Here is a 26,110-nt window from a genome sequence, read left to right as displayed (position 1 = left end):
AACAGGTCAATGCCTCTCAAGCATATTTTTTAGTTTGCTTTGTGGAACCTCATGTGTAAGTAGTTATTTATGACAATAAGAATTTAAAATTCAAATTGCCATAAAATGAAGAATGAGCAGAAGTTCCCCCCTTGCATCTGAAGTAGATGAGAGATTTTCTTTGTGTACAGTTAACAAATGTCAGAAAGCAGTCAATACAAGCCTTGTTGTTTTGCTACATGATCCCATAACTAAGAAAGAGACAGCTGACCTCTTCAGAAGGTCAGCATTCTGCTTGATACTGATCACCATAAGGTTGCTCAAGTTATCTGGTGAGCTTTGTCACATCTGTAAGCCCTTTTAGCTAAGGACTCCCCGGAACCAGGAAAGATTCAGTCTGTGTGGAGATGGACCGGTGCCATGAAATCTGGATGTAATCCTACGCAGTTCATGTTTCTCATGGATATATATGTCTTTGATTAAGAGTCACATAAGGTTGCTAGACAAGACAGTCTGATTCGCACCTTTTTCGTGTCATGCAATAGCTTCTTTGAGGCTTCATCACCGTTACCTCTTGCACAATCCATGCTTTTAGTTGCTTCTTTTCCATGTGTAGGACCTGGCAGTCCTTAAGCAGTTCTCTTCACATAACTCTGAACTGCAGTGTATGGAAGTGGTGGATGCCAGGCTCTGCCCTCCATTTTAGCCCCAACAATGTGGCAAGGCCAGGGATATGGAGGCAGCCCTATCCCCCCCCAACCCCATCTCATGGCTCCAAGCCCTGGCAGGCAACAGATGGTCTGAAGCATAACAGCCATAAGAAGCCATGTGCTCCACAAGGGGAGCAGGCAGCACCCAGAATCACTCCAAGTCATCTGAGCTGCTGCAGTGATGAGAACATGATGACCAGCTTCAACAGAAAAAGAGAGAACTGCCAGTTTGATGCACATGGCAAAAAGTCTACAATACCAGCACTGATGCATAAACCAGAGCCAGCTGGAATCATAAGTAAATGCTTGTAGGAAGGCAGACAAGAACTTTAACACCACTGCTAATAAAGGATGAAGCAGAGGCAGGGAGGTTAAGTAGTTTATTTAAGCTACAAAGCAGAGCCTAGTTAGGCATCCTGGAGCTGGGCTCAAGCCACTGTTAGACTAGCAGATTTCAGATAATAATTCCCACAAACTTCTTCTGTGGTGATATTTCTGAACAATACCAGGGAACATTCCATCATAAATTGTGCTGTGTTCCAGTTTCCACATTATAGCTATGATGTAACTCAGTAACACTTTGTCCCATCAAGCCCAACAACAATAGATTTAATCAGAACATTTGTCTCAGAGAGACAATGGGGAGTTCTGATTAATCTGGCACCAGGCTTTGGCAGTTGCCTACGAGGGATTTTTTTCCTAAATGCTTGCCCTTGGCAGCTCTTCAGTGCACAATATGCCAAGCCTGCAGGCTGCCAGGAGAGCCGTGAAAATGTCCCATGCCATTTGACATGCAAAGAACACAGTTCATTTCAGAAATGTAGTATTTCTGCAGAAGCACAAGGAGCTGTTCCCCAGACATCTCCCCAGACAACCACATGAGCATCAAGGACATCAGAGCACAGTCAGATACAAAGAGTCAGTCCTGCAAGACCTCACTGGTGGAAACCATACTGCAACTGCTGAGCACCCAAAAGAGGCAAGTGGACAAGGGCAGCACTGCACCACTGCTCTGCAGTGGGTTGGTTGGTTTTTTGCACCTCTGCTACTTTTCAAGCAGCTCAGACCACAAATACCCTACAGGATGATGCAGAATGGGAAGGCTCCATCACATACAGTAGGTGCAGACGTGAACTCAGGTGAGAAGTCAAAGCACAGGTTTACTTAAATATAGTGATTGACAGATACCGCATTCAGTCATCAAAGGTATAGGAGCACAAACTACAGCCCAGTGTAATCACAAACAAAGGCATGGCTTAATTCTATTTTTCGGCAAAGATTGAGGTTGTGGTAGAGCAATGTAACCAAGATCACAAGCAGTCCTAACATCTTGTATGGTTCTTGATAACACTAGCAATAATCTGTGCTGCTACATCCAAAGCAGTAAGTAGCACCAGGCAGCTCCCTCAGGCTCACAAGGTGAGATAAAGTATTTTTCAATTTGGCTGTAGGGAATATCCCGTGTTTTCCCCTCCCAGAGGCTTCCCTGCTCGCAGCTCATCCCAGGCAGCTTCCTCCCTGGCTCACATGCAGCCTCCCCACATCTCCCATCCATCGAACTGTCCTGCACACAGTGTGAGCCACCAGTCCTGCTCACACCATTGTCCATGCATACAAATTCCTGCCTCCTAAGCACTGCGGTTCAGAAAACCTTTCCATAAAGGGCCAGGATATATCAAGGCCAAGGCTCAGATTCATTCTTGAAGTGGATTGCTGCTAGGCAGTAATGCTTAGGAGTTTTAATTTAACGAGAGCAAGCTAGCCTTTGGCATTTGCAGTCTAAGAAAGTTTGACGTAGGCTCGGGAGGGATATAAAAAAGAAAACAATGAATAAGAAAGAAGAAATGTAGTAACCAAATCCTGCAACAAGGTCCCAAAGCAACCATCAGCCTCCACGTCTTCTTCCTGCTCAGCTTTGCTATCACTGCTTTCACTGCAGTAGCACAAAGGAAAGGAGCCAGTTCTGCTGGAGGAAATTTGGGTCTAAAGAAAGAAACGGGGTCTTCCCCAGTATTCCCCATTAGAGGAACTAAAACAACATATTAGCATGTTATCTTCCTTTTTTTTTTTTTTGTGGAAAAAGAAAAAAAATACAACAACAACAAAAATGCACAAAACCAAACAACAACAACAAAAGGCAGCTTCTCCAATATTTGAGACCAGACGAAATTCCAGGTTGCCTTGTTTTTGCCAACACCCTCTTCCACTAGCCTTTTTACACTTGGCGTGAGAGGTATTTCTGCTGTTACAAAAGCTTTTTTGTGTGTTGATGGTGGAGTTGAAGAAGCTTTCTCTGGATGGATCTAGTCAGCCAGAGAAGAAGCTTGAGGGCTGTTACAAGCATATTACTCATCTTGGCCAGCCCCTGCCTCCTATTCATTTCAATAAAATATTTGTTTTGTTATAAATCTGGATTGGATTTTTGGGAAGTGAAATGCCCACCCCTGCCAAGATGAAATGGTACATTCTGCATGTCACCACTATGTCCTCTTCTTCAAGAGCTTGATGTTGTGAAATAAAAAGATCAATTTATATTAATGCCAGGTTTTTGTCATGTCAAGGCTCGTAACAGAAGGCATCTGTGTATGGAAAATATATTAAAAGTGCCTGATAGTTACTAAAAAAGTCACTGCTCAGAGCATGTAAGCCTCTGCCTTGTTTACTATATAATTTATGAAAAAAATCCCCAACATTCTCATGACATTATCTTTTCATCCACCACTCAAATACCATCCCAACTCTGAGAATCCATTTCAATAGCTCTCAAATCATAAAGGCATATCACTAAGTGTACGCCCAGAAATTAAACCAAGTGAAAAATACCTTCTCTTGAGCTTTCTTAGAGGCCTTCAGATGTCAAGTAGAAACCTCTCTGGTTTCTTAAAAGCCTGTTTTATTACAGGAATTATATTTTGGCCTTGGAGATGTCTAAATGTTTCCAGTACAGAGTTTTTGAAGCAATGCTGTAGAGTTTTTCATCTAAGCTCAGAAGGTGCTGGAAAACCCTGGAGAAAGCAGGTTTAAGAAAAAGTAAATAAGTAGTAGTCTTGGCTACATAGTTATAGAGAGGTTTGACAAGCAGGTAGAGAAGACTCAGCTGTACAATCTTCTAATATTATTTGGAAGCCATTCAGAAGCTGTATAGTGTGTATACACCATGGTTTTGTTCCCCCACCATCAGGAAATCAGCTCATGTACAATTACATTCCCAAATGGCATTGACTGCATTCACAGTTCATGGCATTTCAAGACAACCATAATATCATGCTTAGCTTCTCCATTACTATCCATATAGATATTTTAAAGCCATCTCTTCAGATGCATAGTATCTTCATTAGAGATGGTTTCAAATTAGATTTCTAATGCCCCAGCTCTGGAGTCATTCACTACATAGACCTTGGGTTTATCTTTTCTAATGAGTAAAACTTACAGAAACTGTGTTCAAGTTTGAGCAGCCTTTCATGTATGGGCTCTTTACACCTACAAGTTTTGTTGAGGCCTGAGTATAATTTTTACATGCTGTTAAGCATGTATACCATGCAGTGAAAACTATGCCTGCAGCTGTAAGGAACCAAACTCTCCTCAATTGATAAGGCAGAGACCTGGAAAGAGGAACAAATGGACATGGCCTAATACACAGTCCCATTGACAAGTCAGGAAGGGTTTACTTGGTGTTTCTGTAAACAGATACTACTCCCAAAAACTATTCACATCAGTAGCCATATCCACAGTTACCCAGTGTTCATCAGAGACTTGCAAATAGTCATCAGCTACAGAAAAACAGGGCCCCTAGCCAATGTTCCCTAGGTTAGTTCATCTCAACATGTTATTTATTCATTCTTCACTCTCTTTTATATAAGATATTTGAAGTTCTATCTCCAGATTTTCCCTTTCAATATGCATTTCTTTTGGAGTCTAGTAAGTTTAATTATTTCCAGACCTTGCAGCAAAAAACCACAAATGCTGAAAGAAACCTAAAACATACGATTAGAACATTTTTGTCTTGAAACACTATGAATAATCCATTACAATTATTTATGTCTTTGGAATGAGTCAAAGTAAGAAAACAAGAATGTCATAAATGACATCTTGATGTATTTTCGTATACCACTGAACTGCGTCAATGAAATGACTTTTAACTTGTTCAGCTTACGTTCCTGAGAAGTCTTATCAGGATTATTGCTGAACACAAGCCGAAGTTGATTTTGTTTGTATTTTGAGTTGCAAATTAAGGGAAACACAAGAAGTGTTTTGAGTAACTCTTGAAGACAACTAGAAGAATGAATGTTTTGATAAAAACAGCAGTGGTTGTGATGGACTAAAGGCACAGGCTAAACAATGTCTGTAAGGAGAAGATAGTATTTTTGAAAGTTTTCTTTTGTGTCTGAAACCCTACTTTTTCCAACTATAACAACCAGTTTAATAAAGGGTGTGGTCTCTAACTATACCTGCAGAATTTGTCCAGAGCACTTCTACCTTACCCTCTACCTACAAACCTTCCCATTCCTTCAGGGAATCCTGTTGCTTTAGGTAAAGTGGGATGAGTGGAATTCTAGTGGTGACCTACTGTGAATTAAAATGCATGGTCTAACAATAGTCACAGTATATATGAATACCTTTAGACATGTGAAGGTAAAGAACATCCCAAATTGCAGCATGTGCCTGCATCACTTTCATAGTCAAGTTACAGAATTGGCTGGTCTCGTTTTCGATTTTAAGTTTGCCAGCATACGATAACTCAATCTGCTCTTTTTTTTGTTTGTTTTTACCTGAAAGCTTGATGATTTAGCACGCTTTTCAAGCAAGCACTGGTTCCTAATCAATTCTTATTCATTACTCCTCCAGGAAAATATTCTCTATGTTCAACAAGCAATACTCATATTAAAAAAAGATCAGGGTAAATTTTTTAGCTCTGAAAGGCAATTCCCCAAATCTGGTGTGATTAGCAGTTCTCTTCTTCTGAAAATCTAGCTTTGCTATCACTGCCCTTATTCTGTTTAGAATTTATGAGAATGAACTTCCTGCCCCCACAATCAGCATTTGGGATTAAAAAAGCCCGTGAGCATTCATTCATCAGAAATAGTTAGTACACTAAGGAAAACTTGCACCATACTGGTTCAAAGCAACGAAAGGAGTCTATCTTCCCACACATCTGCCACCTCTCCCAAAGGAAGCGGCAGGCTGGTAGCTTCCCATTTTGCTGCACAAAACAGACAGCAAGTGGGAATGCAGAAATCAGGATTAAATAAAAATGACAGCCCATGCTGCCTTGCAGGATGACAGGCACTCTGGGTTTGGGTTTTTTTTTCCAGCTAATACATCCAAAAAACCAACCATTGCAGTGCAAGGATTTGATGTACGCACTTTTTTTTTCCACTTTTGCCAAGTCACCACATCTCCCAGTTTGTATTTGTGTGCTGCCAAATCCCATATGAAAGTAGTTTTGCCACAGCAGGGCTACCTGTGGTGATCAAACCAGCACATGCACAGAGTCTCCTTGGCGGTCATGCTGTCTTGCTAGAACTTCATGCAGTCATAACTCATTCTGAAAAAGCAGCTTTGATTCAAACCTTATGGAAGAAGTCACTCACAAGAAGCAAAAAAAAAAAAAAATAGTGGTGCTGTCATTTATGTGTCATTGCAGGTAGAAGACGTTAAGACTTCCATGCACTCTATGAACAATGACACATCTTGAATTCTTTAACCCATTGATTTTGGTTAAAAGAAAAACCCACATCAAGCTGTTTTGCAAAAAACAATATATTCTTAAAAACCAATGACAGTGTCTGTTGTTGCAGATAAAAATGAGAGCTTTTTGTGTGTTTTTTCCTGGTTTGAGCAATCCTAAAGTTTTACGTAGCATGGTGCTTCAAGGGCTCTCACAAAGTCGAGACACACCGAGGGCTTCGACTATTTTCCAGCTTTCTCTCAAGGGAAAAAGGAAGAAAAAGTGTGGATTTGTTGTTTTTTTAAGGAGCTGTACTTAGTGGCAGCATGAAAACAGGGAAAGCTCCTCAGGGTAATTAAATAATAATTCATAGCAAGCAATAATGCTTCTCACATTGCTTTTTAAAGTAAGTGCAAGAGGTAAGGAGCTGGGACTGCACTTCCTCACAGTGTGATGCACCATATTTGCAGCAGGAAGCCACAAGCAGCTCTGGATCCCAGTTACTGGCTATTCCCTCAATAGACCTCTGTTCTATTTCTCTATGAGCTTGTGGTTTTTTTAAGCTACCCTTACTAGTTAATTGCAAAACTCACAGAGTTTCTGAAGGAGACTGGCTTGAAGGAACAGGCTGGAAATATCACCAGCAGGTGCACCAATTGCCCATGACTCCTACCTCACCCATGCAGCAAGATGAATTATTGCTCCTGCCCACACAGCGCAGGGAGTCCCACATCTGAGCCCTAAATCTCCAGTGACAGTGGGAACTGTTGCAGTCATGCACCCAGCCCTTTGTCCCAAGGATGCCCCGTCCCCATTCTCCAGCATGGAGGGCTCAGTCGGTATGGTGTAATACACTATAACTACTTTCTGCTGATCTGGCACTTACATGACTTCTCTTAGAAGGCACTAACCTCCGTCATCTAAATATACTCTCTTTCCACCACACTTTATCTCCCCAGTTGATAATTGCGCCAAAGGAGGCTTTCAGATAAATATCAGTAGTAACACTTTTTCCCTCACTTGTCATTGTTCTTCTATGATTCAAACAGCTTCAAATGACAGGCTTGAAAAATGGCCAGGGCTAGTAAAAGTGTGGGAATGGAAAGTTTCTGAATGCTGGCAAGTGCTTATCAACCCTTGCATTGTATTATCAGCAACCAACTGGCAACAGAGCTGTGCCAAATTAGGTGGAAAAGGAGCAAACACAGAGATCAGAAGATTTAAAGGCAGAATCGCTATGAGCATGAGTACTCCTGAATAATTTCACCCACTATTTCTTGCAGCAGGAGTTTCTCTTCAGTAGCATCTCAAAGTGTTATTCCAGTGACCCCCCAGGAAGCTGAGAGAAACATCCAAGTTTTCCAGCTGCAGGACATACACCTCACACAATTTTACAGCTTTTACTCAAAACCAATCCAGTAACACCTGACAGTTACTTGGGAAAAATATTTTATTAACTCATGAACTAGTCATATCTGCTCAAGAACATCAGAACACTTAGGCAGCCCTTAAAAGACACATATTACTACTTACCAAGGGCTACACAATGCCAACAAAGAGTCCTTGATCAAGTATGTAAAGCAAGAATATGTCTTTCTGTGAGGTGAGATGCACTCGCTGACCAGTTCTATAACAGATGCAGTGCTTTACTAGTTCAGATATTATTGCAGGATTCTGCCAGAGCAAAGTATTTTGACACTACAGAATTTCCTTTTTCAGAAAGCTTCTGTGGAGAAGAAAGATAACACAAAAGAACCTTCACTCCCCAAAAGTCCATCCAAATCTTGCAAATATTGCAAAGTGTAATTTCTTCAACATGCATGGCTGCCTCTCTCACACTGTTCACTCCACCCTTGAAAACATCACACACACACCAAACACTCTTAAAAGGCGCTCCATTAAAAATATATAAAGAAATAAAATATGTCACAAACAGGTTAAAGGCGGGCTTAAACCTAGCGCTAATCAAGTTCTTTTAACCCTACAGATCTCAAATGAGCTGTTCCCCAGGATGCCTCAACCATAGCCAAGAGGCATTGAGATAGACCCGGCATAATGCCTTCTTCCATGGGTCTTGTGGATGTCCCTGCCAATACCAGGCACAGCTACAGCAAAGTTCGGGTTATGTAAGGGCAGACCCGCACACTTGTCTCATTCTTCCTCAAAGGGAAATACTTAAAAACTTGATCCAAGACTGGGTTTTAAAAGTCCTCTCATGCTGTAGTAACTGTATCTTATGCTAGTGATTTCTGTTGTGTATTTAAAGCAGGAGTCAAGACTTGCAACTATTGTAATGGAATTGCTGACCTTGGTAGACAGACCTACCCTGAAGAGTGGCCCATTGCTAGGACTCAAGGGACTATGAACCAAATCTTTACTGTTCCACAGTCAGCCTACAAGTAAGTTATTTCTCCAAAATTCACAACAGTATCCAGGCACCAAATGACATGGTGGTGAATGCCCAAGTCTAAACCTCTTTTATTTAGTTTCCATTCACTAAATGAGGGGAAAAGCATTTCCCAGCCCCCCCCAACCCAGCTCTTAAAAACCCAGCAGAGATGGCACCACAGTCTGTCAGTAGAGCAACTAAGAAGCTGTTTAGCTATGAGGAGCATGCAGGGATCCAAGGAACAAGAGCAGCTAGACAAGCCAGTTTGCCCAAAGTTCCAGAAGCAAAACGAGTGATGCTCTTTCGACTTTTTGTACTTTTTCTTAGCTGAAGGCACAAGGGACACCAAACCCATGCTGTCCAAAACCACATCCTTCCTAGGACAGGACTTGCAGCATGCACAACTGCAAATACTCCAGGAGGTGCTTTGGCCAGCCCACTAGGTGAGGTACCTTTTTAGAAGACGGTTTGCATACTCAAAACAGTGAGAACAAAGCATACAAGCTAAATAACTTAAACAAAAATGCACCTTAGGCGACTGGTATTCTACTCTGCTCTGCTGCCCTTTGTGTACTGAGGTGAACAATGGATTAAGGGAATGAATTAAGGCTTTTGTTTGTCAGAACATCCTTTTTGTAAATGAAGCAGGAGTATTTTTGAGCAAAACATGAATTTACCATTTGTTGAATGACAGTTTTGAGGTGGTATTTTCACCCTAAATATAGATTACTGGGGGGGGGGGGGGGTTGGGGAGGGGTAAGATACTTGCTGTGGCACAGAAAGTAGTCTTCTCTTTTTTAAAAGCCATATCAGACGCAGGTAGACTGTTTGAGGGAATTTTAAAGTAATATTGGCAGGGACTACTTACAGCAAATGTTTCAGGTAAGATTTGAAATGGGAAAAAACCCAACCACAAAACATGTAACAGATTTAATATCATCAGATTATGCCGTTCTCCACATTTGAGATTTTTCAAAGGTGGGGCCTTCCTAGGGTATGCTCCATGTCCATCATGATGGTGCTGCACTTAGGACGGGGCTCTTCAGCGTGGAGCCCATGGCCACAACTCTTATGATAAAGGAAATTGCCAAAAGGATTTTTTTGAAAGAAAGATTTTTGAAAGAAAGGACTTTTCAAAAATCCTTTCGAAAGAAAGACAGACGATCGCGCTTTCCTTCAAAGGAAAGGGACACGAAGACTCTATGTAAAGCTTCTCATGCTTATAGCTTAGAAGCCAAACACAGCTAGTAAGACTTATCTTGGTTCCATGGTAGAAATTTCTGCTGATTGTAGCCTCACCATTCAAATTAAAAAACACAGAAAAGATGATGACTGTTCTTTCACCATATACCAAAAAATGCTGAGTTAATGCACCTTCTCATCTCTAGATTATACAGGACATCAGAGCAAGCAAGCAGAGATGGGAGTTTGCATCACACACAGCCAATTGCACAAGATCATAGTTTGGAGATTTAATGCATTTACAGGACAGGTACCCTCAGCTGCTTAAAAGGTGGAGTACACTGCATGCAGCACAGCACATGTAGTGCAAGAGAGCAACCCCACAATATGGAGTAGCTCATCCATTGCAGTTTTGTCCCAGTTTAAACACCACTAGACCTCTCACAGTGCCAATCTCACTTGTCACTGTGAAGCAATGCTGTTACCAAGTAAAACTTTAGATTTTTGTTGCAATTAATATGTGTTCAGCTCCATTGTGACAAGTTATAAGGTTAACTGGCAAACATATCCCCACAAGTTATATTCTTTCTAGTTGCTGGGAAAAACTATTTAACAAATATATCCCAATTTAATTTTTAAATAGTTATTCTTAAGGGATGAACTGAAAGATAATTATGGCTTGGCATGCCTGTGTTGTTTTACTTTTCTCCCACCCAATGCTGGAAAGACAAAAGCTTGTTTTAGGGAGCGTATTCATAGATTATCTGAGGCAAGAATGGGGCATTATGATTTCTGGTCAGATTTCTTTGGTAGCACTGGCCATGGGCTTCCCCTGGTTGACCCTGCACAGCGCCAAGACCACTTTGGACTGGTCCTGCTTTCAGCAGGGTCTGGGCCAGATGACTTCTGAAGATTCCTTCCATCCTAAATTATTTTATGAGCCTATGAGTTTATAGCCTTTTTCACAATCACAAGTTGACATCAATCATTCATTCTGGCAAGACAGCAAAACCTGATATTAAGGCTGACAGCAAGTTTCATCCATAACACCGGTTTTAAAGAGTAATTATCCCATTGAGTGCAACATCACCAGCCTGTAATTAGTTTAATTGCATCCTACTGCAACTCCCACCAATGCCAAGCACTACACAACCAGCACTGGGCTTGTAACAGTTTAAACACCCACAGGTGAACCGCATCAGGGGCGAATCAGCAGGGTTTACAGTAGCAGACAGTACTGTTGGCTACCCTAAGACTTTGGCTTTATGGTTTGGGTCTGAGAGCTACTTGCTTGTGTGCCCATTTTTATCCCCTAGAAAACTTAGGCAAGATGAATTTTGCTCTGAATTGCTCAGGAGTTGTCTCGTTTACCTGACTAGGTATGGAAAACCTCAAGTCAAACAGACCCTTAAAGAACAAGGCAGAAAGAGCAGCTGAAGAATCACTCATTAGAAAATGACCCTCAGGATCACTAGAAGTTCTCATCACAAAGCCATACCATCAGTTTCATCCCTAAGGAAGTAACATCCATTGCCATAATGACAAAACCTTGGCATGGACCAGACACTGTCAGCACCCAATGAAATTAAGGAGAAAGACAGAGAGGTGGGGAAAATACTGTTAAAGTTGGGGAAAGAGAAAAATAATAGGGATTTTTCACACTATGAGACCTGGGACAGGTCTGTAAGAAGTATAATAAAGCCCAGCAAGAAATGCAGTACACACTAGTGGTTAAGAACACACAAGTTCAGCCTCTTCAGCCACTTACATGGGATGGGTCCACTCCTCCTACCCCAGCACTGTCTCTCCTGCAGCCACTCAGGAAGGGAAGTGACTGGATTTATAAAGCCAGGTCGCTTGACCAGGTGCAATGGAGGGCTTCATGTCTTTGTGATAGTAAGGCTGACCTCAGCATGGACCAACCTGAGAACTTAAAGCTCCCAGGAGGACCTGCTGCCTTGTTTGCATCGCTCAGGAATATTCTCCCAGCTTTGATAGAAAGGGGATTTCTAGCCCTGGATGTCTTCTTTTCATGACCTTGCAGAAAAGTCAAATGTGTAGGTAAAAAATTGTCATTCATAATTAGAGGCCATCATTTTCTTCCCCAACACTTAATAATAAAAGGCTTCCTTGCCCTTAACCCACCTGGCACCTTGCTGAGGGTGACAGGCAAAAGAGCTGAGAAAGGATCCTGAGAGTACGACTTGGAGACTTGGGGCATTCAGCGCTCTGCCAGTATGGGGTTTAGTGTCTTGTACTCCCAAGATGGCCTGTTAATTTTTTACCTAATGGCTTATCCTGCCTTGGGTTATAAATTTCTACAGAAAGAATCAAGTTAAAAATTCTCTTACACTTAGTAATACGGCCTAAGCAGACACTACAGACAATGCACTTACTGTCACAGCAGATGTCTCTATTTAGATCAATTATTAACTGAGTGATGCACAGGATGCTTAAGTACTTACTGCCCTTCCAGTGGGTGCTACATAATATTTAATTCCTTTTTTTTAATGTATGGATTTTACATTTATTACCTATTCTACCTGAAATCACCTCCACACATGCTTCCATATTCGTTCAACCAGGATTGGTCACAACCGTTCAGGACTTTCGTAGGAGTCAGATGATTTAGGGTTTCCTGAGTTCCACAGTACTTAATGTTATGGGGATTTAATTTTAAAAGCAAGTTTAGAAGGGCCTGTGATGTCCCTTCCATCCAGCTGATGGACCCTTCCTCTCCTGCAGGGTCCAGTGGACCTGGGCAGTTAGATTAGTTCTTCTCCACAGCCACCAGGCCCTGACAAACATGTACATCTCTTCGGCCCAGGTTCTTAGTTCAGGCTCCTGGTCCTGCTTTTTGCAGCACTTGGGCTCAGGGGCTTTCCACTTAACTATAATTTTTAAAGACCTCTTCACTGAGAGAGACCAAGAGGGACATCGCCTGTAGGTTGAGAGCCTGAAAGGTGACAGATTAATGCCACTTGGCTACGTTCAGGAGAGAGGAAAAATTGGTTTATTGTTTTACAGTGGGAGTCTCCAAGAATCAAAAGGCTCATTTTCTCAATTGCTTTGCTTGTGTAGCTGGCCAGTAGGTGACTGTAAACATCACCCCGATTAGATGGAAAATTCAACTGTTCAACAGAGAACTGAAAAGTGCAAAATAAAGACAACCCAAAACTGAGTGCAAAATTGCATCACTCACACAGAACAGCAGGATCCTTTTAACTGTGCATACACACTCAGCTATGCATATCATCATGGTGGTCCACTCCCCCCCCCCACATAGCGAGTCACCATCACTTGGCCAGGGCCACTGCACATCACATCCAGCTCTAGGCACTTGTGCCAAACAGCTCTCTGTGGTTTCTGAGCTGCACAAAGGGCACGGTGCTACCTCAGAAATAACATCGGAGGGTGGATGCTTCTTTTCTCACAGATTGCTTGTAAGCCATTTGCCACCAGCCAGCTGAGTTTCAAAGTGAGTCAAGAGTGTGCTGCCACTTTTTCCTCATGGTGTCAAAAGTGATTCATGCTGAATATAAAGTGGAAGCTAAGTTGCTTCCTTGCCTTAGGCACCATTGTGGCAGACACACAATGGTGGCAGGTTTGCTTGGCAGATCAGCTGAAGACCATTTCTTTTGATGGGATTCAGTTCCATTCCAAGCAGGAGCACAAGAAACAGGAATAAAACACCTCAGCCCTGTTCTTGCTGCTGCAGCAACATGTGTGGGTGTACCTTCTCTCCATCACAGTCTTTAAGGTAAAGTTAGACAATTATCCTCCAAGAATGACATGAGTGGTGTTGATAGAAAACGCCCCCATTATTTTGGGACACAGTGGCTACCACAATGAAGCAGAACAGCTGCTCTGTCATGACTTCACATGATTGAGGACATCCTTACACCAGCAGCTGGCTTAATCCAGTCCCCAAACGATCCTGGAATACTGCATGCAGTCATCAGTTAGCTGGGGGAAGAGTAAAAAAAGCAGGATGCAAACAATTAACATCTTTTCTGATTATAATCTGAACTACACAGAAGTGAAATAAATTTTCTGTTGACAAACCAGAAACCCAATCATAAATAACCTACTTTAAATACAAAGAGCCACTATTCCTTCAAAAGGTGCCCGAAGATGAGACTTCAATGGACAACCCCACCACCCAGTTTCAGCCATAACTTAAACCAAATATCACAAACACACAGCAACATCCATGGAGACACATGGTGTCCTCCAGAAACTGTTAAGAAGAACTTAACTGGGTGCTATGGCTTCCTTTATCCAGGCACCCAAGTCAAGTGGTGAAAGCTGATAGTGCAAAACCTTTCTCCCAGCCTTCATGACAAAATTTGTGGACCCACTTTGTTCAAATGAATATGGAGGGAGGTGTCCTCCTGAGCAGGCTGTCACCAGGTTTCATTTCTGAGCAATTGTCATGAAACTGAGTGGTTAGGGTCGGTAAGGGAATCAGAGATACAGCAAAATTAATTTTAATATAAATTTATAAATGTGTGATTCAACAGAATTCAATTGCAAGGTCTACTCCATTACATACCAAGAGATTTGTGTCAGAATTGGCAATGATTTATAGAGGATTTGGTTAAAGTGATTTAGACAGAATTGGACTGAAATAATGCGTATGGAAACTGAAAATACAAAGGAATAAGGGACACTCACCCATTGAGTCATGAGGTTCAGACTGGACCCTCCCTGCTTTCTAAACTCCTGATGGAGCCTACCTGCAGCTGGATCTAGTCCTAGTCTCAGACCTGGTCAATGGTATATATCAAAAGGATTATTTATCATTATTTGAATGTCAGATAGCAGTAGTTTGCATTTTTAAAGCAAACAATAATACTTGATTATTAAATATATTTTATATTTAATATAATTTTTATATTATGTATTTAATATAACATAATATATTTATGATTTATATATTTAATATAATTTAATATAATCTATTAAATATAATACTTTATTATTAAACTAATATACACCCACTTAACAACTAAATACCTAAACTAACACAACGCACTAAGGAATATATAAAAAAACACATATACATATACGTATACATATGTTAAAAATTTCCCTTGGGTACAGTGAAAAGTTGAAGTATAATACAACACTCACATCAGCTTTCTCAGAACTCCTCAATAGAGTGTCAGTGACCAGAAGTAACAGGCATACAATCCCCCTGTTTCATAAACCTGAGAGTGTACGGGCTCTGAGATACTGGTCACTGCCTGCTGCTGTCCAGGAGAGCTCAAAGGATCTCTCTCTTGGGACCACTGTTTATAGGGTTGTAAGATGACTGGCTTTAGTCATCAGTGAATTTTCATCCTGGCCTTCATTATATTTTGGTTTCACCAGTTGCACAACAGTTATGTTCCAGTTTGTCAAGGAATGACTGATCATTCTAAAGGAGCTCCTGGTACAATCAGGGAGTATCCAACTTTCCCCATCTCTGTGTGCCACTCCTTACCTTTGCTAGGCAACCAGGGAGTGCCCAGCCATTCAGTTTCTTGCACCTGTGCAAAGGCTGGGGCCTAATGGGAATTCCTGGGGAAGCAGAGGGGTCCAGGAGAGGAGTGGGGGGGAGGCACCACCACAGACGTGGATGTGCATTTAAAGCAGCAACATGGCTGCATGTGCATGTGTTTGGAAACAGACACTCACCTTCTGCAGACATGGTAGGGATGCTGCAAAGCCATCAGCAGGGACTAGCAGAGCCAGAAGGGAGCCAAAGCTTTTGAAAAAGCAAAGCCAAATCCCTCTCCTTTCTTTTTTTTCCCCCACTAATTACTTTAATGATAATCAAATCTATCTCAGTGTTCTCACTTGGATTTCATTTCTTTCAGGCCATGCATGTGACAGTAAATAACTGTGGATGATCAAGAAACAGAAGTTGTGGCCTCATAGGCACTGCATAAAATGAGGTAAATCTGTCGGAAAAGGGAAACTGTGGGCGTTTCTGGAATAATTTTGCCTGGGACAATGTTCTTTGTCCTCAGGACAGCTGTGCCGAAGCACGCACTTGGCTTAACGTAGGTGGCCTCCATGCTTTTGTGCTGAGCTTTCCTTTCCTGAGCTGCTCCAGCCACGCAGCCTCAGCCACATTCTTCTTCCTGCATAAAGTCATGCGTTCATTTTTTTACTCAGTTTTCTCCTGATTTTACTAGCACAGGTTAAACTATATAGGTGATACCATGGCGATCTTAATTCCCAAAGTCTGATCAGAACAACCACCATCTGCTGTAATATATTAAAAAGCAAATGAATTATTGCAGCATCAAATCCTTCCTACCAAGGTAAGCCTGGAAGCATTTAGCTTCTTTACAGAAGGAGTATGAGGGATATTATTTCCCTGCCTGCTCCATAGCTGTAACTAATCCTTTTAACTGAAAGACCGCATTGTTTTGTAAATTAGAAAATTAATTTTAAAATATTTGCTTGCTGTTGAGGATTTGGATGAGATTAGGCCAACACTTTGGCTAAGCAGCTCCAGTCTTAGGTCTTGGCCCTCCTCACTCATCTAAACCTCTTTTCAGTTCCTGCCCAGTCTTAATTACACCTGCCGCCGACTTCTGGGTATGCTCCTTAGGGGCTCTTTTCCTTATAAGCTTCTCCACTGATGTGTTTCCATAGAAATTATTGTGCATTACCCCTTTCCTTGTCTTTGAACCCTTTTTATTAAGTAGGTTTAGGTAAAAACCTCATTGGTATTTCTTTTTTGCATTTACCAACCCCTGATGGCACATGGGTCAGGCTTACAGAAGAGTGATCATTTTGCAGAGAGCTTGGTGGGAAACACCCATGCTTACATGGCACCCCACACCCTGGGGGGGCTCAGGGAGGGATATGCCTCCATCCTCCTGTGTTGTGACCTGAAAGGAGTCGTTTAGGATAACCTCCCTTCCCTTGGGACCAAGGACCAAGTTCATGATACCCTTGCACTCAATTAAGGTGAAACAACACAAACCGACCAGTTTTATAATTTATTAATACAAGGCATATGGTTAAATGTAACTCAATAATGATTACTTTAACTGGATCAGTAAGTTCCATCCCACACGCTTTTACTTTACTTTACTGATCAAGTCAATATTCAATAAAAAAGAGAGGAGAGAAAAAGAGAGAGAGAGAAAGGCAAAGAGAGAGAGAAGTACCACCACCTGTGGATGCAGCGACATCTCACTGATCTTCTTCAACCAGGGTGTCATTGGTGGTGGGAGCTCTCCCTCTGACCTGAGCTTTTATGTTCATGTTCCTTCGGGGTGTCATCCATAATTTGCATACGAAGTGTAGAGAGGTGTGACTATGACAGTGATGGGCAAGGTTGAGTGAGCACATGCACAGTTCCAAAGCTGGGGTTCCTCGAGAGTCCTCTAGGTCAACAGACCTCTAGGTGATTGTTGCCCCTTATATCATGATGTCTGCTTTTGGGCTCCATCCTGAGTTAATTCATCTGTGACTCATCCTTTCACATTCCTGTGGAGGCTTATCAGCTTCATAGAATCATAGAATAGTTAGGGTTGGAAAGGACCTTAAAATCATCAAGTTCCAACCCCCCTGCCATGGGCAGGGACACCTCACACTAAACCATCCCACACAAGGCTTCATCCAACCTGGCCTTGAACACTGCCAGGGATGGAGCACTCACAACCTCCCTGGGCAACCAATTCCAGTGCCTCACCACCCTCACAGTAAAGAACGTCTTCCTTATATCCAATTTAAACTTCCCCTGTTTAAGTTTTAACCCGTTACCCCTTGTCCTGTCACTACAGTCCCTGACAAAGAGTCCCTCCCCAGCATTCCTATAGCCCCCCTTCAGATACTGGAAGGCTGCTATGAGGTCTCCACGCAGCCTTCTCTTCTCCAGGCTGAACAGCCCCAACTTTCTCAGCCTGTCTTCATACGGGAGGTGCTCCAGTCCCCTGATCAAACAAAAGGGTCAAAACAAACCTACCTACATAGTATCAAAAGACAACATCCTTGTTATTTTCTTTGTTTATGTTCAAGGCTTCCCCTGGTCAAATGCAAACGGTGCCTGAGACATGCCCAGTTTCCTGTCTCTGGTTCACACTATGGAATGTAAACGGTGTTTGAGACAAGCTCAATGTCCAGGTTCTCACATCCTGAAAGCCCCAAGGATGGCCCCTGCAGCTGGCAGCCGTCATAGAGACCTACAGTCATGGTGGCTCACGCACTCCATCAAGTTGAGGACTGCCAATGCCAGCCTTAGACCCTTGAGTGCCAACTAACATCCTGTCATCATGGCATGACCTGCCCAGCTCCCCTGGCTGCTGCCTGCAAGTGGATTTGAACCTATTCTCAAGCTGAAGATCCTGTATTGAATCTCAACAGCCCTGTGAGACATGATACTGCCTGATCATGCACAGAGCAGCTGAACACTTCAACAATACCAGGCTTCAGATAGCTGGACTTCTACTTCCAGAGAAAATTTAAGCTAACAGAAATTAGGGATGCCTGAGTCACCAGTAGGGAAAAAGAATCAATTCTCATCTACCTCCCTCTAGATACATTGCCTGTGCCCTAATACTTTGTATATTAACTAATAAATACAGAAACACATGCTGCATTTTCATTTTGTGATTCAAACACTTCGGCAAAAGAAAGGAGCTGAAATTGCTCCTGAGGTCAATTTAAATTAAGCAGCACCTTTACATGGTAGTACATCCATTCTTACTCCTTTGCCTCAATAGGTAGTTTGGCTGCTGGAAAATACTATTTGCAAACTGGGCCCCATTTCCTCCAACTGGAAAACGACATAAAACATCTGTCAATCTCCTGAACATGTCTGTTATTAGATCTATGGCTTAAACCTTAGAGGATACTGAAGTTCTTCCAGCCAAACCATCGTGAAAGCTTCATGTACGAAACCTCACTGCCTCTTCTGCAGTGTGTGTCTAACAGCTGCTAAATGGGACAGAGCATTGCTACCAGAACGGACTTTTGCTCATCTCTGATGTCAGAGGACCAGCCTCTGAAACTCCTGTGTCCTCTGAGCACTGCAAGACCAAAGCCAACTATCATTTGACAGCTTGTGCTCTCCCTGAAGCATATGCCCATTGTCATGGCTTCTGCAAGAATTAGGCATTCCTCCTCATGCCTTGAACTGGATTAAATATGAACCGGTCACTGCATTGTGCTGCAGAGAAATGCAGTCCCAACACAAAGAAAAAGCTACAGGACATTTGGCTACAGCAGATGTTCCCCCACCAGCACGTTACAAACTCCTCTCCTACTGATTACAGGAGGGTGCCCAGCACCTTACAGCATCAGCCAATGTCGAGGTTCTTCTGCACCCATCCATGCCAAGCAAAGCAGAGACGAAAGCCATGCTTCTTACAAACAGGTTTATTTGCATTTTGACTGGAGCACAGATTCTAGATACAGATTTCTTCTGCACAACAGTACAAGAGCCAGTGCAAAATATGCTTTTTTCTTTATTCATGTACAAAAAAAAAAAAAAAAAAACCAAAACCCAACAAACGAAATGACAAAGAGTGTGGCAGTATTTACTCACAACTGGTACGCCTCAACCTCCAACCAAACCACCTCCACTTGCCCTCGCCCATCATTCCAGCTTTGTGGTCAGCATCACCTGTCTCTAATGGCTGCATTGTCAGTGAAGAGATGTAACTCCCCTAGCCCTTTGAAAGATAAACATTCACCCCAAGCAAACTGGGGACAATAGCAGGCTACTTAAAAACGTTGGACACACCAGCTGCCCATCAATGCATCCCCCCCAGGGAACAGAAGAATCTGAGAAAATGGCAAAAAACAAAACAAAACAAAACAAAAGGTACAAATCAGAAAAGCACAAAAAATTAGGCACCAGGTTAACCCATCTGTTAAAGACAGACAAGGATGTTAAGACACACGTCCAATCTGCCTTCTTATATTCACCCACAGTAGTGATGATGAAGGTCAAACACTCCCCACTTTGAGTACCCTGTGCTGTCAAACAGGTTATAATCTCAAGAAAATATTTCTATTAGAAGCATAAAGTTAAACCACTTCATGACTGGAGGAGAAAGAGAAGCTACAGCCTGAATATAAGCATTTCTTTGAAAACAGTCAGAACCAAAGCCAGACACAGACAAAAAACCACCTGCCCCAGTCATCCACCAGATGATAGAATTACAACCAATGCTTAAGCAATACAACATTGAGCTAGGAAAGTCATCGTATGGTTGTTCTGCTTAGGGAGTAGCTCTTACTAGTTTACAAAGCGTTGGGCAATCTATTTCTTTAACTAATTTTCAGAAGCTGCAATATAGAACTGCAGTGTTCGTGCAGGAATATGCCTGTCTTCACCAAGGCCTGGGATTTATATTGCAGAAATTCATCAAATTTGCATCATTTCAAGTGTACCATGTCCAAATCACCTAAAGTCATTATTACGGACCTTTAGGTATGTACCCAAGGAGTGGCTGGGTTTCAAAGCTTGATCAACCAGAGTCTTTTACATTGAACTGCAATTAAACAAAGCAGAGTACCAGTTAAAGCTGAAGACCACAAGTACTCAGCAGATATATGTGTTGATACAGTACAGTATGTATGTGTGTATATATATATATACGCATAAATATGTATATGTTACATTATAAGGAGAGTCCCATTCAGGACTTCTCAACTGCAAAAATCCTTTTACCACCTCCAAGTCTTGAAACTTCAGCCCTTTAAATTTCATACCAAAACAATGAGAACTCCCATACTTTCCAGATTGAATTAGTATTTCAGTTTTAGCCAATCTACCAAGCAGGGCCAGCTGAAAGAACAGCAACTTTCATTTTAATAACACCAGTCCTGTCACCTCAGGCAGATTATTTGCCCCCTTCCCTGCCTTGTAGTTGTGTATCATGGGCGTTTCTATGAGTTCTCAGACCATCACCAGAGTCATACTAACTGACTTACACCGATTTACTCAGTTGTCAGAGAAAATGCCACAGGTATGTTTGTTCAGCCTGGAGAAAAGAAGTCTCAGGAAAGACCTTATAGCAGTCTTCCAATACCTAAAGGGGGCCTACAAGAAAACTGGAGAGGAGCGTTTTACAAGGACACGTAGTGACAGAACAAGGGGGAACGGCTTTAAGCTGACAGAGGGGAAAATTTAGATTAGATATTAGGAAAAAATTCTTCACTGTGAGGGTGGTGAGACACCGGAACAGGTTGCCCAGAAAAGTCGTGGATGCCCCATCCCTGGAAGTGTTCAAGGACAGGCTGAATGCAGCCTTGAGCAACCTGATCTAGTGGGAGGTGTCCCTGCCCATGGAAGGGGAGTTGGAACAAGATGAGCTTTAAGGTCCCTTCCAATCGAAACCACTCTGTGATTATGTGATTCTGTAACTTGTGAAATAATTTCAACCAGCCAGCACAGATCTGATAAAAACTCAGGTTCATACTTTGCGGTACTGGCTGAAGTCATAATTGGTTTTAATCATGTTAATAGTTCTTCCTTTTAATCCCTAGCAAGCCCACTTCTAGGCACAGTGGCTGTCATCATACAGACAACCTCAGAGCTGGACAGTTTGAGACACTATACTATTCATTGTAATCCTAAACCCCAACTTTATACAGTCTGTTGTATGAAATTCACACATGGAGCAGAAAAAAGTCTTACTTAAATCACTTTGAGCAAGTGTTGCTTTTAAAAAAAGAAACAGGAGCAACAACAACAAGAAAAGCAAGAATAAATGTAACAGGCACTTAAGAGCAAAGTAAATGCAAAACCCTTTTGGATATTTAGATGAGGGGGAGCTACTCATCTCCCTTATCTTTAGCTTATCTAGAATTTATACGTCTAGCACACACTAATAATTTGTGCTTCCTCCAGTCTTGAGGAGAGAAAAGCTGCCTTCTGGAGGCTGTCACATCCTCAAATAGGGCAAATGAGTCTCTCCAGGGATGGCAGACCCTCTAACCGTGGAGAAAGTCTAAGATTACCTGCACTTACACAGGTGAGACAAGTCTCTCTCTCACTCCTCACATAAGCCACTAAAATAAAATCTGAAGGGTTTGCTTGGATCCTGCATGGACAAACTCACCAACTCCAGGAGGGCAAGGGTTTGCTTTTATGTTTTTGGGAGCCAGAGTGGAAACTTCATTGGCAGTCCAATTCCGCACCACTGTTGCTCTGACCACTTGCTGTAGCTGCTCAGTCATGATGGTTCATGGCCAATTTGCCCACCGGTTACACAGCAACATGCAACAAGGGCAAAGGGTGAAACATGTTCCCCTAACTCCTAGAGATGAATCTCAGCCTATACCTTCCTCTGTGGGGGAACCAGAGGGGAAGGTGCTGATCTCCTCTCTCTGGTGACCAGTGATAGGACATGAGGGAATGGAAAGAAGCTGCATCAGGACAAGTTCAGATTGGACATTAGAAAAAGGTTCTTCACCAAGATGGTGGTTGGTCACTGGAACAGGCTCCCCAGGGAAGTGGTCAGCCTATCAAAATTCAAGGAGCATCTGTACAATGCTCTTAGTCACATTGTTTAGTTTTAGGTAGTCCTGCAAGGAGCAGGGAGTTGGATGCAATGATCCTTATGTGTCCCTTCTGACTCAAGATGTTCTATGATTCTAAGTTGAAATAAATCAACATTCTCCTAGACACCAAACTAGCTGTGCTGTGTCTTCATGGACATGTATCTTGTTTGCCCACTATCGTCTACATTTCTACTGGGACTACAGAAGTTCAAAAAGGACTAGAGCTACTCTGTCAAGTAAGCACAGGTCTTGCACACACATTAGAGTTATACAGCTTTACAAATGAGCTAATATAGAAAAAACAGTAGAGCCCACATAGGACAATATTTATAATCTATGGGATCGTTTACTCTGTTACACCTTCTTACAGCTTAGAGAGAACAAGGCATATTGTCAAATTCACCCTCATATCAGTATAAAATTATTTTATCTTAAAAAATCTAAATATAAAAAGGCCATATTGGAGAGTTATTTTTGCTAAAAATTAATCAAGTGCCACTGTAACACTATGGGGACTTATGCATATAATTCCTTCCGGGCAAGATTTTTTTAAATAATCAAGAACAAATTATTGTTTTTTTTTAATAGGCAAATAGTTCTAAGTCCCTACCTCTGGGAGCAAGACTACTTCTATTCCTTCTTCACACTGCTACGTGTCGGTATTGCTGCATCCCCTAAATTACAGGACTAGCACATGTAAGTGCATACAGTACAAGCTACACTCCTGGCAACTCCAAGGTCTTTTTTAAGCCTTTCTTATCAGGTCAGATTCACCTCCCTCAGTTGCTGCCAGCAACAGCCATGCCATGTATTAGACCAGGATTACAAAACAGGAATTGAAAAAGCACAGCCAACATACATATTCCAAAGCATTTTCCAAAAACTAAATCAAACAGCCCCCGGTACACAGGGGCATGTTGGTCCCAACTCCTCACAAAAACAGCTGGAATTTATTCCGTGTTTTGGAAGACACTTGGAACTGTGCGGACACAACCTGGATGCTTCAGTGCCCAGGCTCAGGAGCTCACCAGCTGCCCCCCTCCACATGCATGGCAGTGAAAAGTAGGCTGCAAAGCTACAGAAGTGACACAGGGACCTAGAAAGGGCTGACACTGATGTGGCATCACCCTTCCTCTCAAAAAGACGGCATTTCCCATCCTCCACAAAGGCATTTCTTCCCTTCAAAGCTCTCCCCAGCCTCACTGTCTGATCTCCTTTCTCTGTCAGGAGACCACTTACAACCTCCTCACCTGTGCAACCTGGTCCTCAACCAAGAAGCCCAAGCTTCTTCACTTCAGGGGGAGGGAACTGCCATGGCCCAAAGCCTAGGCATCTTTTTTGGAGAAACACTACAATTCATGGGGCATCCAGGACAGCCAAGCAAGATCGTGCCTAAGTAGGCCCTGTTATTCAATTAGCTGAGTTGGCTGAAGGTTTTCCCATTGTAACATGATTTTTCTATTCCAGTATTATTTTTGGTGTAAAAAAATAAAAAAACATCAGTGGGGATGGGTGGGGTTTTTTTGTGCAAAACTCGGTGCTTTTAATGAAAAAAAGGTTGCTTTTCTCAATATTTTGCTGTTTATTTCTGTTGGGAAAGCTTGAAACACATCATTTTTGTCAGAAAAATATCAGTCCGTGTTTGTCCGAATTCCTCCAGTGTCAGCTGGGAGCTGTAATTCATGAGCTCCATGTCCCCCTCTTTCCCAGAAGGCTGGGCTCCTGGGCACCCCTCCAGCCTTCATGACGCATTCCCCCTTTGACTAACCCATGGTAAGAGCATCATGGGATCTGTAACCCAGCCAAAGAGCTGGACCCCAAGGGAAACACAACGCACAAGGCACTTGAATGGTAATTTCTGAGGTCTGCAACAGTAGCTCTAACTGATGCTGCTTTAAGGGCCAAATGGATTTAATTAAATGTTTCCATTTCAAAAGGCATTTTCCAGCTGACAATTTCTCATTTTTTTGAAAAATTTCTGTTCCAGGAAACTTCTTGGTATTTCAGCTTTCCGTCTCAATTCAGGAGAAATAAAACGTTCGAGTATCAAAAATTCAATGCTATACGGACATCCAGGTTGGGAAACAGCCTTATTAATTAGCTACTAAAAGTAAAATGCAAGAAGGGTGTGATCCAGTTTGCCTCTGACATCAGCGGAAGCCACTTTTTCGGCTTAGTGGAGCTTGGATGGAATCGCAAATGTCCAAGGAAGGGTGGAGTTGACCATAGTTGCAGATATTGGAAATGGGAGTCAAAAGAGTGAAACAGCAGAAATACAAGAAGTGGCAGCTAAGATAATCTGCTACCTGGACTCTGTCAAAACTCAGTTTTACTTACTTTAGTGAGTAACAGAAGGAAAAAATCATTAAGATTATAAAACCTAATTCCCAGTTACAGCAAAGATAGCAATTAATCAACACCTTTTAGAGTAGGATAAATCCATAGTATGAATGTGCCATAAACTCTATAACTTCCAACATTCAAAAAATTTCCTCAGAAAGCCTTCATATACTCCATTCAGGGAGACTATTCTAAAGCTAAAGATATCATATGGTACTGAACTACCTGCCACAGGTTGTCTGCCATCCCTTGAACCCTGTGGAATTGTTCTGCTGGATGGGTGTAACAGAAGCTCTGTCGGGGGGACCAAGGTCTCTGAACTTTGATCACATCTACAGGTGAAGAATAGCTAAGAGTAGGCTCCCAGGGCTGACATTCTGGGTAAGGACTGGACACCAAATCCATCCTCTGCATTGCTCAATCTGGCTTTGGATGTAGCCCCAGACCTTCCACCTCAAAGAGAAGCCCCAGGGAGCCTGGGTCGATCAGCAACAGGGTGTGTGTTGAAAGCAAGAGAGCACTCAGAAGAGAAAATAAATCAATTCACCCAACCACGAGGGGTCTAGAAATTGGGTTTTGTTTATCTTTCATTTCCCTTTAGTACAAGGCAGATGTTTCTAAGTAATAAGCAGAAACCTCAACAATTTTTAAGACTGAAGAGGAAGGGCGGGAGGAAGAAACATGTAAAAGTTTTGAGGATGTTTTCAGCTCCAGCTTATTAAAAAAAAAAAATTAACAACCCCCCCCCCCCAACAAAAAACTAAACCACACACCACCAGAAATGTGTATCTGTAATAGCAGGTTTTTCCTTAAGCTGTTTGGTAATTCTTAGTTCACAGGAGCATTCTATCCAGAAGGTTCTTCATGTTTCCAGTCTAGGTTGTAGAAATCTCAGTGAGGCACTAAATTTTAGGCTGTTAGAGTCTTTCTGTGCAGCACGGTCATTTTAAAATGATGTGGTAGCCATCATTGCTTTCAGCTGTAACAAAGAAATGCAAAGCATTTTTCATTGCTTTCAGAAAACAGCACAGAGCTCCAGATTTCTTCTTAGGTAGTTTGCAATAGTTTATAACCTTGTTCTACAACCCCCTCTTGCAAATCAATATTGAATATCTAGGTCAAAGCATTTACATTAAAAAATACAACATACTGACAGTCGTCTTTTACCATTTTACTAGAGGGCTTTCTGCCCATTTATGTCAGTGTTATCAATGGATTTATGAATGTTTTATAAGTGTAACTGAAGAAAACATAGATACATCAGTCTATCATAGTGTAAACTGATGCAACACCCGTCCTTACACTAAATTAGACTGCTTATCT

The 26,110-nt window shown here is 42.1% G+C and overlaps 1 protein-coding gene and 2 long non-coding RNA genes across 3 annotated transcripts in view; 1 reads left to right on the top strand and 2 right to left on the bottom strand.

Annotated features, from left to right (window-relative positions):
- LOC136010380 (uncharacterized) overlaps nucleotides 1-11,799 on the bottom strand; it is a 38,690-nt gene extending 26,891 nt beyond the window's left edge. The window contains exon 1 of the long non-coding RNA XR_010610861.1: nucleotides 11,697-11,799. This is a non-coding gene — a long non-coding RNA (uncharacterized LOC136010380). The remainder of the gene's footprint in view (nucleotides 1-11,696) is intronic.
- A 3,743-nt stretch (nucleotides 11,800-15,542) lies between these two features.
- LOC136010379 (uncharacterized) lies at nucleotides 15,543-18,272 on the top strand. The gene is made up of 3 exons (XR_010610860.1): nucleotides 15,543-15,624; nucleotides 15,793-15,870; nucleotides 17,954-18,272. It is a non-coding gene; the product is annotated as an uncharacterized LOC136010379 (long non-coding RNA).
- Nucleotides 18,273-19,297: 1,025 nt separating this feature from the next.
- Nucleotides 19,298-26,110, bottom strand: part of TFCP2L1 (transcription factor CP2 like 1) — a 40,142-nt gene continuing 33,329 nt past the window's right edge. Inside the window, exon 15 of the mRNA XM_065671468.1 lies at nucleotides 19,298-25,766. Coding sequence (XP_065527540.1) covers nucleotides 25,729-25,766 — 38 coding nt within the window. The 3' untranslated portion in view covers nucleotides 19,298-25,728. The remainder of the gene's footprint in view (nucleotides 25,767-26,110) is intronic.

Source organism: Lathamus discolor, chromosome 3 (genome assembly GCF_037157495.1).
Source record: "Lathamus discolor isolate bLatDis1 chromosome 3, bLatDis1.hap1, whole genome shotgun sequence".
NCBI classification, from domain to species: domain Eukaryota; kingdom Metazoa; phylum Chordata; class Aves; order Psittaciformes; family Psittacidae; genus Lathamus; species Lathamus discolor.
This window is presented reverse-complemented; position numbering and strand designations above follow the sequence as displayed.